Source organism: Gallinula chloropus (assembly GCF_964237585.1).
Source record: "Gallinula chloropus genome assembly, chromosome: 10".
Classification (NCBI taxonomy): domain Eukaryota; kingdom Metazoa; phylum Chordata; class Aves; order Gruiformes; family Rallidae; genus Gallinula; species Gallinula chloropus.
In genome coordinates, this window is record NC_140095.1 from 5922435 (window position 1) to 5937134 (window position 14700).

General features: G+C 41.8%; 1 protein-coding gene across 6 annotated transcripts in view; it reads left to right on the forward strand.

Annotated features, from left to right (window-relative positions):
• TENM2 (teneurin transmembrane protein 2) overlaps positions 1-14700 on the forward strand; it is a gene marked incomplete at both ends in the record, with an annotated part of 509065 nt that overhangs the window by 456055 nt on the left and 38310 nt on the right. For all 6 annotated transcript variants that reach the window (XM_084268596.1, XM_084268597.1, XM_084268598.1 and 3 more), the window contains 2 exons: positions 2308-2454; positions 13076-13286. In XM_084268596.1, coding sequence (XP_084124722.1) covers positions 2308-2454; positions 13076-13286 — 358 coding nt within the window. The remainder of the gene's footprint in view (positions 1-2307; positions 2455-13075; positions 13287-14700) is intronic.

The window sequence follows — 14700 nt, forward strand, 5'->3', positions numbered from 1 at the left end:
TTTGTCCTACAGTATGGTGCCTCCCTTCAAAGAGTATCCATAATCTAGGCATTCACACAACCTGTCAAACAAAAGAGTTAAAATGAACGCCTTGAAAATGCATTACCTGTGCTGCAAAGCGCTGCTTCTTATAGCCAAAATATGTAATGCCAAAATAGCCTTACTTTTGAGTGATAGGGGCACCGTTTTATTGTAATCCACAACAGTGTTGAAGTAAAACTTCTAGGATTTCTACTTACTGATGAGCTTTCTGTGTAAAATGGAAGTGCCTTGGCCGTGTCCTAAGGCCTGGTGTCGTACTCCCGGGAGCCTCAGTGGAGACCAAGCTGCTGTGCTGGTGATAGAAGTGGTGCAGGTTCAGGCACCTGGGTAGGGCAGTGCATAGGAACTTGGGTGGCTATTATCTATAAAGAACCTTTGCAGTGGGACAGCTGAGGTCTCCAAGGTCAGAATTCCATTGAACATTAATGTGGGTGTGGACTAAGTCCTATTAAAATTTAATTGATCACAACCCAGTGAGGAAGAGTGAATGCTTACGTATTGTGATACCGGTTGTGCGAGTACCAGGGACACAAGGCCACATGGGAACCTCCTGCTGCAGTGTGGAAAGCAGCATGGGATCAGAGGAACTTCTCTAGCATCGCCTGGCTGCCACAAAGCCAGCTCAGAGGAGTAGGGAGAGACAGGAGCACAGAGCTGTGGCTTTCTGAGCCAGTTAGGGAAACACACAGAGAGTCTAAATTGGTGATTTCTGGAAGGCAGTTCAACCTTTCAGCACTAGTATGACAGCAGTGCTGGTTTGATAGTTGCTTCTGTCCCCAGTCACCTGCAGAGGCCAAGGGGCACAAGGTGACATGCTGTCATATCAGTCTTCCTCCAGCACTGTGCATCTCAAGTGGCGCTTCTCCAAGGAAACATATTCATTTGCTTTCAGGATACTTCCCACCACCGCCTTCCTCGCTCACAGGTGGTGAAAAGCTTATCACACCTTGGTAGGGTGTCCATTAGTTCCTTGGTGCTCTTAAAATACCTGGGGAAGGGGGTGCAGTACTTAATACTGACAGCTTGGGCTCCCAGCAACAACTGCTGAGGACTAGCCCAGCGAGTCAGGGAGACCCGAGGGGGCTGCAGCAGGTCCCTGCAAAGCTAGATGCGAACAGCGACTCATCACTGCTGGGGTGGGAAATGAGAGAGCGTGAAGCTTTGTGAGCTCTTTTGAGGTGGAATTTTCTGCCCCAGACCAACAGCAATGAGATCACTGTTCTGTGCTGTGGTGGTTGCGGAGATGTTAGGGTTAGAGCATATCTCCAACCCAAATGAGAATGCTTATGAGTGATTGAAATCCAGTATCTACTGCCAGTATGGTAACACAGCCTTCTGCTCAGCATCCTGAAGAGGAGGAGGAGCTGAGAGAGGTCTACTACAGGGTGCTCAAATCTTCCACCACCTCCCCAGGCATATACACATGCCTGCATGGGCTAGGTGTTGATGTAGCTACCACAGCTAGAATTGGGTTTTCTTACCCTTTTCATAATGAATATTCAGTAAGATACAGTAGTACCTCCTGATACTCATTTAATTTCAGGGAAAAGCAGTCAAGGTATTCTATTACCTATGGACATTGTCAAAACGTATACGCTCTTTTGCTAATTAATGATTGTGTTCCTAATTCAGCTCTTATTATACAGTAAGTTGCATCATATCCATAGTGAGTTCAAACCATGCATATTCTGTGGGCTTCTGGCGTGTCTTTCATAAAGCATGGAGTGTGTTACACCATAACCTAAGTAAACTTAGTGGTAAATAAGAGGTCTTTTAAAGTGACTGTTAAAGAATGAAAATATTTCCAAAGCTATTTATTTAAACTTTGTGTTTAGAGCAGCTCTGGAGAATTACACAAGACACAGTACAAAAGGCACTCTGAGCGCTGCCGTGCTTGTTGAAGAAGACATTCTCCCTTCTATATGTGTATGCACCTACAGTGGGAAAAATAAGGAGCTGTGATCTTCTGTCAGCAGACTAATTCCTATCAGCTCACGCTCCAAACCTTTCCCAGATTCTTAAGACATGTATTATGGCTGATGGCAGGCCTGCTTCTGCCTCTTGGCTTGAGGTGAATCCCTGTGTCCCTGAGGTATGCCCAGTCATTCCCCTCCTTCCCCACCCCAGGGCTGTGGCTGCAGGCCAGGAGAGTGTTTGTCCCACCAGCAGGAACGAGCCTTTTTGTCTGCACAGTAATGTTGTCAGAAGCCTGAGCGGCAGCGCGAGTGTGTGTCTTGTACTTACCTTCTCCATTTCTTCAACCAGATGGCTGCCCTGATCTGTGCAATGGCAACGGGAGATGCACGCTGGGTCAGAACAGCTGGCAGTGTGTCTGCCAGAGCGGCTGGAGGGGGCCTGGATGCAACGTTGCCATGGAAACCGCCTGTGCCGATAACAAGGATAATGAGGGAGGTGAGCAAAAGTCTTTCAATTCCCAGTCCCTAAAGAACAGAGGGTTATACGCGCTTTCTTCGTGAGTCATTTTCCCTCAGCAAGGCTTCGGCTGTCATTGTTGTCAAATGTTGTTGTTACGTTTCTTTTGAAACAAATGAGACCGGGTGAGCTGTGGCCTCGTGGAGAGACAGGGTGACCTGCAGCGCCTGCTTCGGGATCCAACAGGCAGACCCAGTCCTACACCGAAGCCCACCGGTGGGCGCTGTGGACCAGAACTTCTTCCCATGGGCTCTTAGCGTGTGCAAATAGACATGCAAGTCCCTGTGCCCGTGCGCATGAGCATAGCAGCTGACAGAGCAGGATATTTAGCAGCATTTTTCTGCTCTGTGCTGGAGGCCAGGGTCATGCTCTTGTGTACACAACCTGTGTAAGCAGTTGTAGCTTGCTGTCACATCACATGGTTATGTGCCAGGCATAAAGGGGATGAGTGAGGTGCACTGAGCAGTCGTAAGCGGGAAGGCGCTGAGTTCCCAGTTCAATTTTCCCTCTCCTTCATCAGGCATATCCCTATTAAATGCAGAATTGTTGTTCTGTGTTCACCTTCAAGGATGGCTTTAGTTTGTCTCATTTTATAGAGCTTTCCACGGTGCATTAGGAAGTTTCTCCATTTTGCGAAGCGGCGCCATCTGAATAAGATGGCTTCATCTGTCGCCTTAATTTGAAGTAGCTTCTTTATCCCTTTCTTTACGACGTCTTTAGTCAGTCACGTAGATCCTTTTTCACCTCTGCTCTTCATTAAAAGTCAAACATGAGACACAGCTTTGAGACTCCTTCACTTCTCTTTGGCCAGTGATTAATCTAAAGAGTGCATCTGTTGTTTGCTGATTAATAAATGTTTTACTCCTGGTATTTCCTAAAACTGCAAAAACCCACTTGGCTTGTTTGAGTGGCTGCTTCTAGGGTAAAGTTGTCATTAAGATGAGTGCTTAATTGTATATAAAATTTCAGGGTATAGAAATTGTTCGTGAGTACCAAACGGCGGAATGGGTATATTTGGGTTTGATTATATGATATTAACCACATCTGAGTATAATCCACTAGTTTTACTCTGTAAATCCCCTGTTAGCTCCTTTGTTTCACATGTGATCGGTGCTCACAGAAATATTTTTAAAGAGCCAGTGCTGATTCCATTTCAGAAAACTGGAAATTGCTTTACAGCTGTTACTGAATTGTAGAGACCAGAATCTAACTGCCAAATTACATTATGTGACATTTAACTGTATAAAAAACCCCACTAACGTGTGTTAAGATGCAGTGTAAGGAACTGAAAGGTGAGCTGCTTAGGTGTGCGGTTTTTAGAGGCTTTGAAGGAAAATTAGAAAATAGATGTATCATCAGATTTTCCTCCAAACAAGGTGAGAGTTTGGAAAATGTGATTAGAAATAGTGAAATGAGATGGTTATTTACTTACCCAAGACAACACTCTGCCCTTGTAAAACAGGTAAATGGGAAAAGTTGTCCAGTGGGACCGTTCATACCAATTTACAATTGCAGAATTCTAAAACTTGGTTAATGGAAGGCAAATAGCAGGTCATCCAAGTCGAGGAATATGTAGAATAAATACACTATGCAACAGACATACAATATTAATCAGCATTACCAGGCAAGGTGCATGGTTTGTGGTTTACCATACCCACAGCTGAGACAAAGCAGTTTTGTCGAGTTTACAGATTAAGGGAACAACTCTCCAGGCGTTCGCAGCGCTTGCAGGTTGAAGCTGTTACTGTTCATTGCTTCTTGTGGGAGTGTAGGTGGTTTGAAAATCTTGCCTGTTCCAAGGTCCAGGCATCCTGAAACATCCATCTGACCCATGCGTTTTCACATGGGGATTTTGTGATACAGGCAGAAATGCATCTCTTGTCTTCTGCCCCGTAGCTCAGTGCTCTAATCCAACGGTCATTGCTACTCTCCAGTAGTCTCATCCTCATTACATTTGTGTTGAGCTTTTCTACAAGGGAGCTTAGGTGATGCTCAGCACCTGCTCACCTAGCTGCTTCTCTGCACACTTGCAGAAATCCCCCAAAACCACTGCAGTACGCATCTGTCTCTCTCATGCTGTCATGGTTTTCGCTGTTTGAGTTTGCTTGGTTGTGTTGTGGGGTTCAGATCTCAGCCATGGCATGATACACGCTTCGAGGACGGGGCCAGTGTCCTTCCTGTCCATTTCTCAGATTGTTGGTCACAAAAGCTGCAAGAGAACTCAGAACCAAGCATAATGTTAGTCACTTAGTACTTTGTCTCTGAGAGCACAGTTCTGCCTTCGCCTTAAGCTGTGCTACTCTCTGTGGGCCTGGTGTGCTACTCCTCTGGCCAGGAACTCCTCCTGTGGTCTGCATCTTGATTAGTGCTATCGCATTACTGTGTGTGGCAATGGAGAGGAGAGAAGGGATGTGTGCTGCGGTTTCAAGATGCACCTCTGAGTAATGGTGACTCTGTATAAAGGAACCTCTAAAGTTAGGTTTTCTCATTACACAAGGCTGAAAACTGCTATGGGAATCAATGCTAAAGATCCAGCCAGTTACCTGAACCCCAAGTTTCACATAATGCACAAGATTAGCGGAAGTTAAAGAAATCATCTCTCCTCCCAGTCTCTCTTTTCACTCGAAACTTACCCAAGTTTATTTGCAGCAAAAGGCTGAATCTGTTTGCAGCTCCATTACCAACATTGTTTCATTAACATAAGGGAGTAGTTATGGAGTAGTACTGAAGGTGGTAGTAGTACTGTTCTCTTGAAAGGCAGTAGGGTAGCTAAAAATACAAGATCCTTATCAGGCCAGCTGAATCTCATCCTTATCCATCCATTTATTCATGTTGTTAAAACATAGTTGCTTCAGTGCATCACTGAAATGCAACTATCATTTTCTGTCTTCCATTCTTCCCCATGCGGCAACAGATTTGACATATTTTGGTGCTCTTCTGCTGTTCAGCCATTCTTACTGCAATTTTATCTCACAATCAGATTCGAAGGCCTTGGGCCAAGTCCTCATTTCATGGATATCAAGAAGAGCATTGCCTCTGACTCCAAAGGGATTCCCATTTGTCCTATTTTGTCTTATTATCTGCCACAATGCAAATACCATACCATAGTTCAAAAAGAGAAAAATGAAAGATTATAGTTAATATTTTCTTTCCATTTTAGATTAATGCCCTTCAGTTGGTTTATTCCTAGAAGAGGCAGATGTGTCCCTGTCTAGTTGAGACTTACAAATCTTCATTTTAAATGAGATGTCAGTGTGTATTACTCACATAAATAAACCAGGATTCCAGTGCAGGGAGAGCAGAGTGTCCAGAGCTGTTTGCTCCTCGTAGCACTGCTGAAGTGGAGCTGTGCCTGATTCAAGGTACCGCTGCAGTTGTCTGTACCACGGCATGGCAAATCCAGACACAGCCTGCACTGAGTTTTCGTTACAGGCCTCTCATGGGTCGCAATGGTGCATTGGCTGCTTGGCTGAAAGACCTTGAAAGACTGCTATTTAATTATTCAGTTGGCTGTTTACCTATCTGTTTGGTTTCTTATTTTGAAAGAGGAAGCCTGACTGAAAGGTGAGGGTTTTCTAGCGGCAACTCACTTTTAAGATTTTTTTTTTTTTTAATTGGAAAATGCTTCTGTTTTCCAAAACATGTTTCCATTACATAGTTTACTTACTGTGGCCACTTCTAAATCTAATCCCTTTCCTTAATCAGTCCCTCAGTAGTCTAATAGTTATTAAGTATCTTTTGGCGGGATTAGAAATAGCTTTATTTTAAGACCTATACTTGTGATTACAATGTATAATTCCCCCAATAAACAAGTAGAAACCATTTAATTCATTGAGGATTTATTTTAAGAAAATAAGGGATTAGAAATGATATTTTGAGGCATAGGAGAAGATATATTACTTTTAAGTTTGCATGACAATTGACATATTGCATAAGGAAATCACTATAGGGGCAGTTTATACCCATCTTTTTACAATAGCTATTTCATAATACTTTAGTTCCTAAATTGCAAAACAGTTTTGGTAGCTTGGAACAAACGGACTTTGTAAATTAGGTACGTTTAAGAAGATTTAACCTTAGACCTTACAGTGCTTCCAAATAAAATTAACAAAGTAATGCATAGAAAACATCATACTTCTTTTCTAAAGAATAGTTTAGATGTTGGAGGTAGTTGATACCAAGAAGTGATGTGTGAGGAGCCCTTGTCCTGAATTCTGTGGCATGAACAGCTTCTGCAGCCTTGGCAGGAGTCCCGAATCATCCACTCAGGTTACTTGCTCCAGGCTTTCCTTTTCCTTCTTTTCTCTTTTCTCCCACCTTTTGCATCCTTTCAAAATTACTCTGCTTGTGTTTATAATTTTTTGTGACAAGACAGTTAAATGATGTAATCTCAGAGAAAGGAAAATAGCAAAAATTTTGCTAAATTGGTTTCAGATTTGATCAGGATGGAGAGGGCAGGTGCAGGCAGGTTAAAAAAAAAAGGCTTAAAAGCAGTCACTGTTTATATCACTTCTCACATCACATTTCTCCTCAAAATGTAATTATCTGGACTAAAATTGGGTGGGGAAGGAAAGGAAGGAACCCGTAACAGTATAGGATGCTAAGCTAAATAGAATGAGGAATTCCTTGTTTGTTATGCAAAGTGGGAAATTCTTCTTAAAATACACTTCAATTTATTTTCACTTGGCTCTCCAAAGAGCGTTGTGCATATCTCGGAAGGCAAATTTTGCCCTTCAGTTTGTTACTATATAGCTGTAACCCCACCAAGAAGTACAGTTGGCAGTAATTCTGTTTGGCACAATACATTAAAGATAATGAATGAGAGAAAGGCAGCTATCTGCTCCAGTATGAATTCTCTTCAATTCATGAGAAAAATACATTTCTAGAGAAGTTCACTGTCAGGACAGTGCACTTGACTGATTGAAAGGCTGTTTATTTGAGTTGTCTTAGAAAACTCATCTCTGAAATTAGACAGAAAGAAAATAGAAAGAAAAGAGAAGTGTCTTCCTGCAATAAACATTTAGAAAAAAATTGCTTTTAGAAAATTACAAATCCTGTGACTTGATACTGCATCAGGCTCGTGACATTTAAGATAATACAAGTATTTCACAGCACAAAAGCAAATCATGTAATTTAGCTTGCCTCAACAAGCATTGCCTCAGCAGGGGTCTCTAATTCAGCACAGACAAAAGATTTTTATGAAGTTCTCAATATAAATACCCAGAATACTCTCGGTGCAGAAAATACCTTCCCATAGCCTGTAAAATAGTCAGTTTTAGAATATTAAATGTAATGAGTAGCTGAAATCTATTGTGGATGGGGGCCAGAGTGAGTCATGTAGGCTGGAGTATAAAATCTGTATCAAAACTAGACATTATGTAGGTTTGACAAGAGCTAATGAGTGTGCTTGTATGTGATTTTGTTAAAACTTCTTGTCAGCCTCTAATCGCCTTTGCACACATTAGCCAGCTTATCCTTACACTGTCCCTCATGGGACACGCTGCTGCAGTAACATGCTCTTATAACTCCTGGAGAAGCAAAAGCGAGAAATTCAGTGGCTGCAACTTTTTTTTGGTTTAAGTAGGCCCCGGCTGCTGCGTAGCTATCCCTGTGTGTGCTGGAACTGAACAAGCGTTAGGGATTTTGTGTTCCCCACGATTGCTTTTGTCTTGGAGCCCTCTAGGTCAGCTCTGCTTTATGCGATGTGCGGTTTGAAGTTGGAGCATCAGTAAGCCCCTGGTACTTGAGGGCTGGACAGGACCACCGTGTGCTTCGTGCAAGGCTGGAGCTAGGCCTGCGGCTGGCTTGTCCACTGTGCTCTGGGGTGAGGGTTTTCCCGGGGCCCTGGGCAGTGTGGGGGTCCTGAGGGACTGCTGCTCTACCCATGTCATAGTCCAGGGCACTTCAGAGCCTCCTTAGGGAGCGCTGGAGGCATTCGGAGGCACGCCCAGTTTAGGCCGGAACCAGCTTTATTCTGCTTTGCCACATATTGGGATTTGCAGTCCAGCTCTTCATGAAAGGCAGTTTTGGTTTAGCTTAATGGTTCTGAAAATACTGTTCATTCTGAAAATATTGTTTATTCTGAAAGCCAGTGGTGTAGGGGTATCACCTGGCAGTTTACAGAGAGACTATCCAGTTTGGTAACGGGAAACAGGCCTGGAACGGGATTTGGAAGCATTTCCTTTCCTCTTAGCACCAGCAGCTTCTGAGGCGTTCTTCCGGACCGGGCATGCCAGTGTAGCTAACAGTAATTAAATCAAGCTACAAAAGGGAAAATTCGGGTTAAATATGAGATAAAAATCCCTGGTAATAAGATATACTGGACTGTGGAATAGCCTGTCTGTGGAAACAGTTCTGCATGCGGTTTTAGAGCTCAATTAAAATATTTCTGTGTTGGCAGAGAGAAGGCCTACTCTTTTGATAATCTGATAGAGCATCTCTAATTCTTTCACCTTGGGTATATTAATACTACACATAATTAAAATCGGATCATGATAAATTAACTAATTTGCCCTTAGAGTGATCAAAGGCCCTTTTGCCCTTAGGGTTCTTAGTAGCTGCTGTTCTCCCCCCCCCCACTCCCCATTTTAATCATCAGTCTGAAATGTTTATTGGAAAAAGAAAAATTTCCAGGAATTAGGCTCTGAAAGGCCCCCATCTCCTGCAGCTAGTGAAGTGTAAGGATGCCCTCTACTGAGCATGTGCTCGGAAGTTTTGTTCTGGAAACAAAATTGTCCCCTGCCGGGTACAGAAAGCATTTCCATGCATCATGGATCGAACCTGAAGCACAACCTGTAAGTATTTGATGAAGAATGGAAACTAAAGATAGTTTACTCAATAGCTCAAGCATCAAATTTCCAAAGAAAGGTGTAGTACAACCTGGAATCCAGTCGTCTGAATGCGATGAGAAATATATTCAGTGGTGAAGGAAAACAGATGACAAGAAGCTGTATATACATTAGCAGTAATATATATCACCATTTCTACTGAAAGCTTTGCAGGCCTTGTAACGGTGTTCAAGAATACCACAATAATAAGGCCATCTTAAAGTATGCTGTGCATGAGTAGATTATTTTACTTACACATAGCACTTAATTTTTCTTTTTGCTGTATAGTTAAGACTGCCAAAAAGCTTGTGAGACCAGTTCATGGAAAGTCAAGAAATGTGTGTACCAGTTAGTAGAAGTGAAGTCTTCAAGACAAATACCTTGCCACTGGGTTTGTTTCAGATTCTGAAGAACCATGGACCGCAAGGGAGAGCTAATCCTGTGCTGCCTGTTTAAATCAGATCAGAATTTCTCATTGCTTTCTTGTCAGTTAAGGCCAAGTCAGGACTTCTTTTGGTCTCAGATGGTGGGAGGAGGTTCAGCACCATCTTAACTCCCTCCACAGTCTCTTCCCTTTAGCATACAGAGCTTCAGAGAGCTGGTAGCTGGCCACTTTAAACTCAGATCCGTATGCTATGAAAAGCAGCAATATTGTGGTGAGCCTAATGGTGAGGTTTTTGTCATTGAATTAACCATATAAATAATTCAGTGTGCCTGAGGAAATCTGGAAGCTCTGAAATATATATTAAAAAACAAAGTACTGAATTCTAATTAAAATTCATGCTTATGGCAGAGTTTTCTCTTACAGAAGGTGCATTTTTTCTAGTCCTTGTTTTAATCAACCGAGCCTAATGCAACTAAATGATTCTGTAATAATTTACTTCATATATAATGGTACAGTGTGGCTTGAGAAATGTGCTGACAGGAACCTCATGAAGTGCACGGTCCTGCACCTGGGAAGAATTAACCCCAGGCACAAGCTTATGCTGGGAAACACTTTTTTATGGTGAGGGTGACAGAGCACTGGAGCAGGCTGCCCGGAGAGGTGGTGGAGTCTCCATCCTTGGAGACATTCAAAAGCTGTGTGGGCACGGTCCTGGGTGGTCAGCTCCTGGTAGCCTTGCTTGAGCTGGGGACATTGGACCAGGTGACTTCCAGAGGTCCCTGCCAACCTCAGCCAGTCTGTCACAGTATGTCTGCACAGCAAAGTAGGAAAACTAGAAACAGGTCTGTTCTGTCAGTAATCAGTGCTCTTTCATACGTAGCGACAGAGACTTCAGAGCAGCAGAGAAAATAATAGCAGCAATGCAAGTATGAATGCAAACTATATAGCAGTGTATGAGCCTTTGACACCAAACAGCAATGCCCAGATTCTGGCTGCGTACGCTGAACAGATCCATACCTCCGTTCTGCTGTTGCAACAAGCTGGATCAAGTAGTTGGCATAAGGTAAAAATATCCTAACTGCCGAATCCTGCCATCTGGGAATAAATTAGTACAGGGGAATATAGCCATATATTGTAAGTAATAATGTTCCAAACAAGTGCATCACGTGCATGTTTATGTGAGGTTATATGCCTGTCATTTCTAAATGTTCTCGTAAGCATCTGAAAGTGGCTAAGTCTGAATTCACAGAACCACATAAAACCCTTCCAACATGAAAAGAATCATACGCAGCTTTCTCCCTGGTATTAAATGGAGATGTTTCTAGGCTCCCAGGTCTTGAACTGGCAATTCAGAGCAGTTTGATTGCCTGCTTGATTGTTTGTGAGATAACGGTGAGATTGGCAGTGACAGGGTAATTTACTGAAGATTGCAATGTCAGACTATATCCAAGGGGGCTTGCGAGCATAAAGATGTGATTCGCATGACTGACAGGATGCTGAGAGATTGATATGCCAATTGAAAGTTCATGGTGTCATCAGAAGTGTTCGGTCACAGCATCCCATAATCTGCTGCATGATGAGGTCATTACAGACATAACATATGCTCACCTCTAATAACAGGTATAGCAGAAATATGATGCAGCTTGAACAGGTAAATGTGAATTCTTCAAAGGGAGTAATTTCTATCCTCTGTTTTGCTTCTGTTATTTCAAATATGTTGATAGGATTCTCTTGGCTGGTGGTCATCTGAATCAAAGAACTGAGTGGACTAAACGGGGGGCAGCTTGATGGTCATAGTTGTAGAGGTGTCACAAACTGAGAAAGAACACAGGATGCTGAGAAAAAAGTTCTCAGGGCTTAATAGGAAAACTGCCTCGAGTTATCCTCCGAAGCTAATGGTGTCCTTACAGTGATTGTCTAAAGTGGGTGGAAAATGGATGGTAGCAAAAGAGAAAATCCCTACCGCCACATTGGAAAGGATTTCGAGATGAATGGAGCTCTTCATGTGAATAGGTGACTGACCTTAAAGTGATGTATAGCTCTTGCAACAAGATAGTTTGTCTAAGTTAAATTTCCTCAGAGGGCTGAATGAAACATTGTCAGCATACCTTGGCAATTTGAGGTTTAAATCAGAAACAGCCATTTCAGGCACACACCATCCGTTGGAAATACAAGGCTAATTGTAAAACAAGAAAGCTTTTAACATGTTTGGGTTAGGGGTTTTTTTTGTTGTTGTTTTTCCAGTTATCACTTTGTAGGATAATGCTGGTCTGTTGTGCATTTGAAAATCTTGAAAATACATGAGTCATGATATTACTCCAGGGTACTTTTGTCAGCTAACCTACTGGAATGTTCTTTGTAGTGTAGGACATGTGGTACGTATCTGGGCCGTATTTGTATTCAAAAATGAGATTAAAATGCCTTGGGGAGTCTGAAAGTTTACAGACCTAAGTTGATTGCAGATTGAATGACTGATCCTTTCCAGAGTATATGAATGTTTCTAAATTGTTACTGATGGTAATATTTTGAAGTAAACGGTTATTAATTTCTAAATTATAGTAGAACTCCACTGAGAGGACATTCCAGTTAAATGAGGATACCAGATGAAAGGATGGTGCTAGAGGTTACTGTATGTGCTAAAAATAGTCAGTTGTCATCTACCTAAATATACAGATTGATCTCCCCTTTGTGGAATCCATTTTAATTTCTGGTGTTTACTTTCTGATTTTTCTTTAAAATACTTCTTAAGAAATATTCTTGATGAACAACCTAATGTGTATTACAATGCCTGAACCCACCAGCTTTGTGACTGATCCTTCCTGTTGCAAACAAGCAGACAAGTTCTGATTCGGAGTTCCAGCACCACTTCCCTATGAACTGCCATGCTGGGTACAATGTAATTTTTATTTTACTTAGGTAATGGTAATTTATGATGTCACTCCCATATCCTTCCCTTATCTCCCCAAATGGAACAAATTAAATTGAAGATTATAATTCTCAAGACTCATATAGCCCTGCAAGGAAATCTAAGAACTTTGTAAAACAAGCACTTGAAAGTTGTTTTTTTCTTTAAAAAAAAACCTAACCAGAAAATCCTGTACACTCCTTCCACTATTCCTTCTTCCGAGTTTGAACCCTTTACAAATTTCATTGGGATTGATTCTCATCTGACACTGGTTTAAATTAATTGTAGCAGTAGTGGTGTTTAACCAGTGTACTTGAGAGTCTCCATCTCGATGTGTTCTTGGTTCAGTCACCAGTTTTATGGCATAGAGATGTTAAAAGTCAGCATTAACATATTTTTCCCAGCGCCTTAAGATGTGCATTAGATATTACTGGTTGACAGTGCTGTGCAGCCAGCTGAGTTGTGATGCTTCTTACCTTCCAGATGGTTTGGTTGACTGCCTAGACCCAGACTGCTGCCTCCAGTCTACTTGTCAAAATAGCCTGCTGTGCCGGGGTTCACGTGATCCTCTTGACATCATACAACAGAGCCACTCTGGTTCACCAGCTGTGAAGTCATTCTATGATCGAATCAAGCTCTTAGTGGGGAAGGACAGCACTCATATCATCCCAGGAGAAAATCCCTTCAACAGCAGGTACCAGCTATAAATGTGATGCTGTGTCTGTGCAGTTGCATTGTATGAGGAAATTTATCCCAGGGATTTATTCATGTCTGAACTTGAGATGCTGTTTTCAAGCACTACGTGTGATTCTGTTTCAGGCATTGTTCCCTCTGCGGGCACTGGGTTGCAATTCGTGGTGTGGCCTTTGTTTTATAACACTGAGTTTTATTAGCATTATAATACATTGGCAACACCTAGAAGAAGGTTACTTCCACTGAGCAGGAGCTTCTGAGGTTTTATTTTATGAAGACTGCAATCTAGAACAATGGGAAGTGCTAACTAGTTTGCAGTTAGAAAGAGTTCATATTTTATTTAGTGCTGTTAACACTAGTTTCACTGATGGCATAACATTTAAAATTATTTTCAAAATACATTAACTTAAGGGGTTGTGTTATAGAATATAAAACTGGTTTACTTGCTGTTGTATTTGCATCATCAAGATCTCTGAAAAAGTTTTCATTTTCTTAATTTTCTTCTTCTATGTCTGTCTTCCCTGTGACTATTAATTAGATATTTGCAGTTAATCTAAAAGTCAGCACATCATTAATAGATATTTGATGCCGTTGTATGCTTGTAAGAAGAGTGGTGTTCTTATTTATCAACATTATTTAAGTATGTCTCCACGGAGTGATGCTAAGAAATTGATGAATATGTTAATTATGTTCACATTGCTAAAGTTAAAACTGAAGAAAGAACTTCATTAGAGATAACGCACAAAAGATTGGACTTCATTACACGAAGCTGGTTTTGCAGTCAGGATTTCATTATAGGCTTAGTGGGTAATGTAGAGCAAGTCACTAAATATTTGTCTGTAAAATGAGGATCATAATGTTTCTGGATACACCAGGCAGGTCCCCATTGTATGCGTCCCTATGATGCTCAAATCACACAGCCATTTCCATATTCTATCAGAAAAGCCCTGTTGGATCCTAGTCTGTATAATACAGGCTTTATTCTGTTCTGTAGAATACTCTGTGCGTACACACACATGGAGCTGTTTGGGAAAATGAGAGAAAATTGTTCTGTTTTCATCTAAGTTTGTTGTGGGTTGTTTTGGGGTTTTTTCTCATCATCTCTGTAAAAATAAAATAGGGGAATTCTTGCAATTTTCTGCAGTGCTGCATGAAGAGGAAAACAAGACAAGAGAGAAGCTTACTAATTAATAAGGCTGAATAATTTGTCCAAAAAGGAATACAGGCTACAGCTTAAAAAGTGTATAGTCCACAGCCTGGTTGATAGTGCTGCTCTGTATGTTACAGCCAGCCACATTTCTTTGTGTGAAGAGGGGCAGACAGATTCCTGTTGCACACTGTATGCTACCCAGTGCCTCAGCTCTTGCCTCGTTAAGCTGCCCAGAATGCAAATGAGAATGTATTCTGTGTATCTG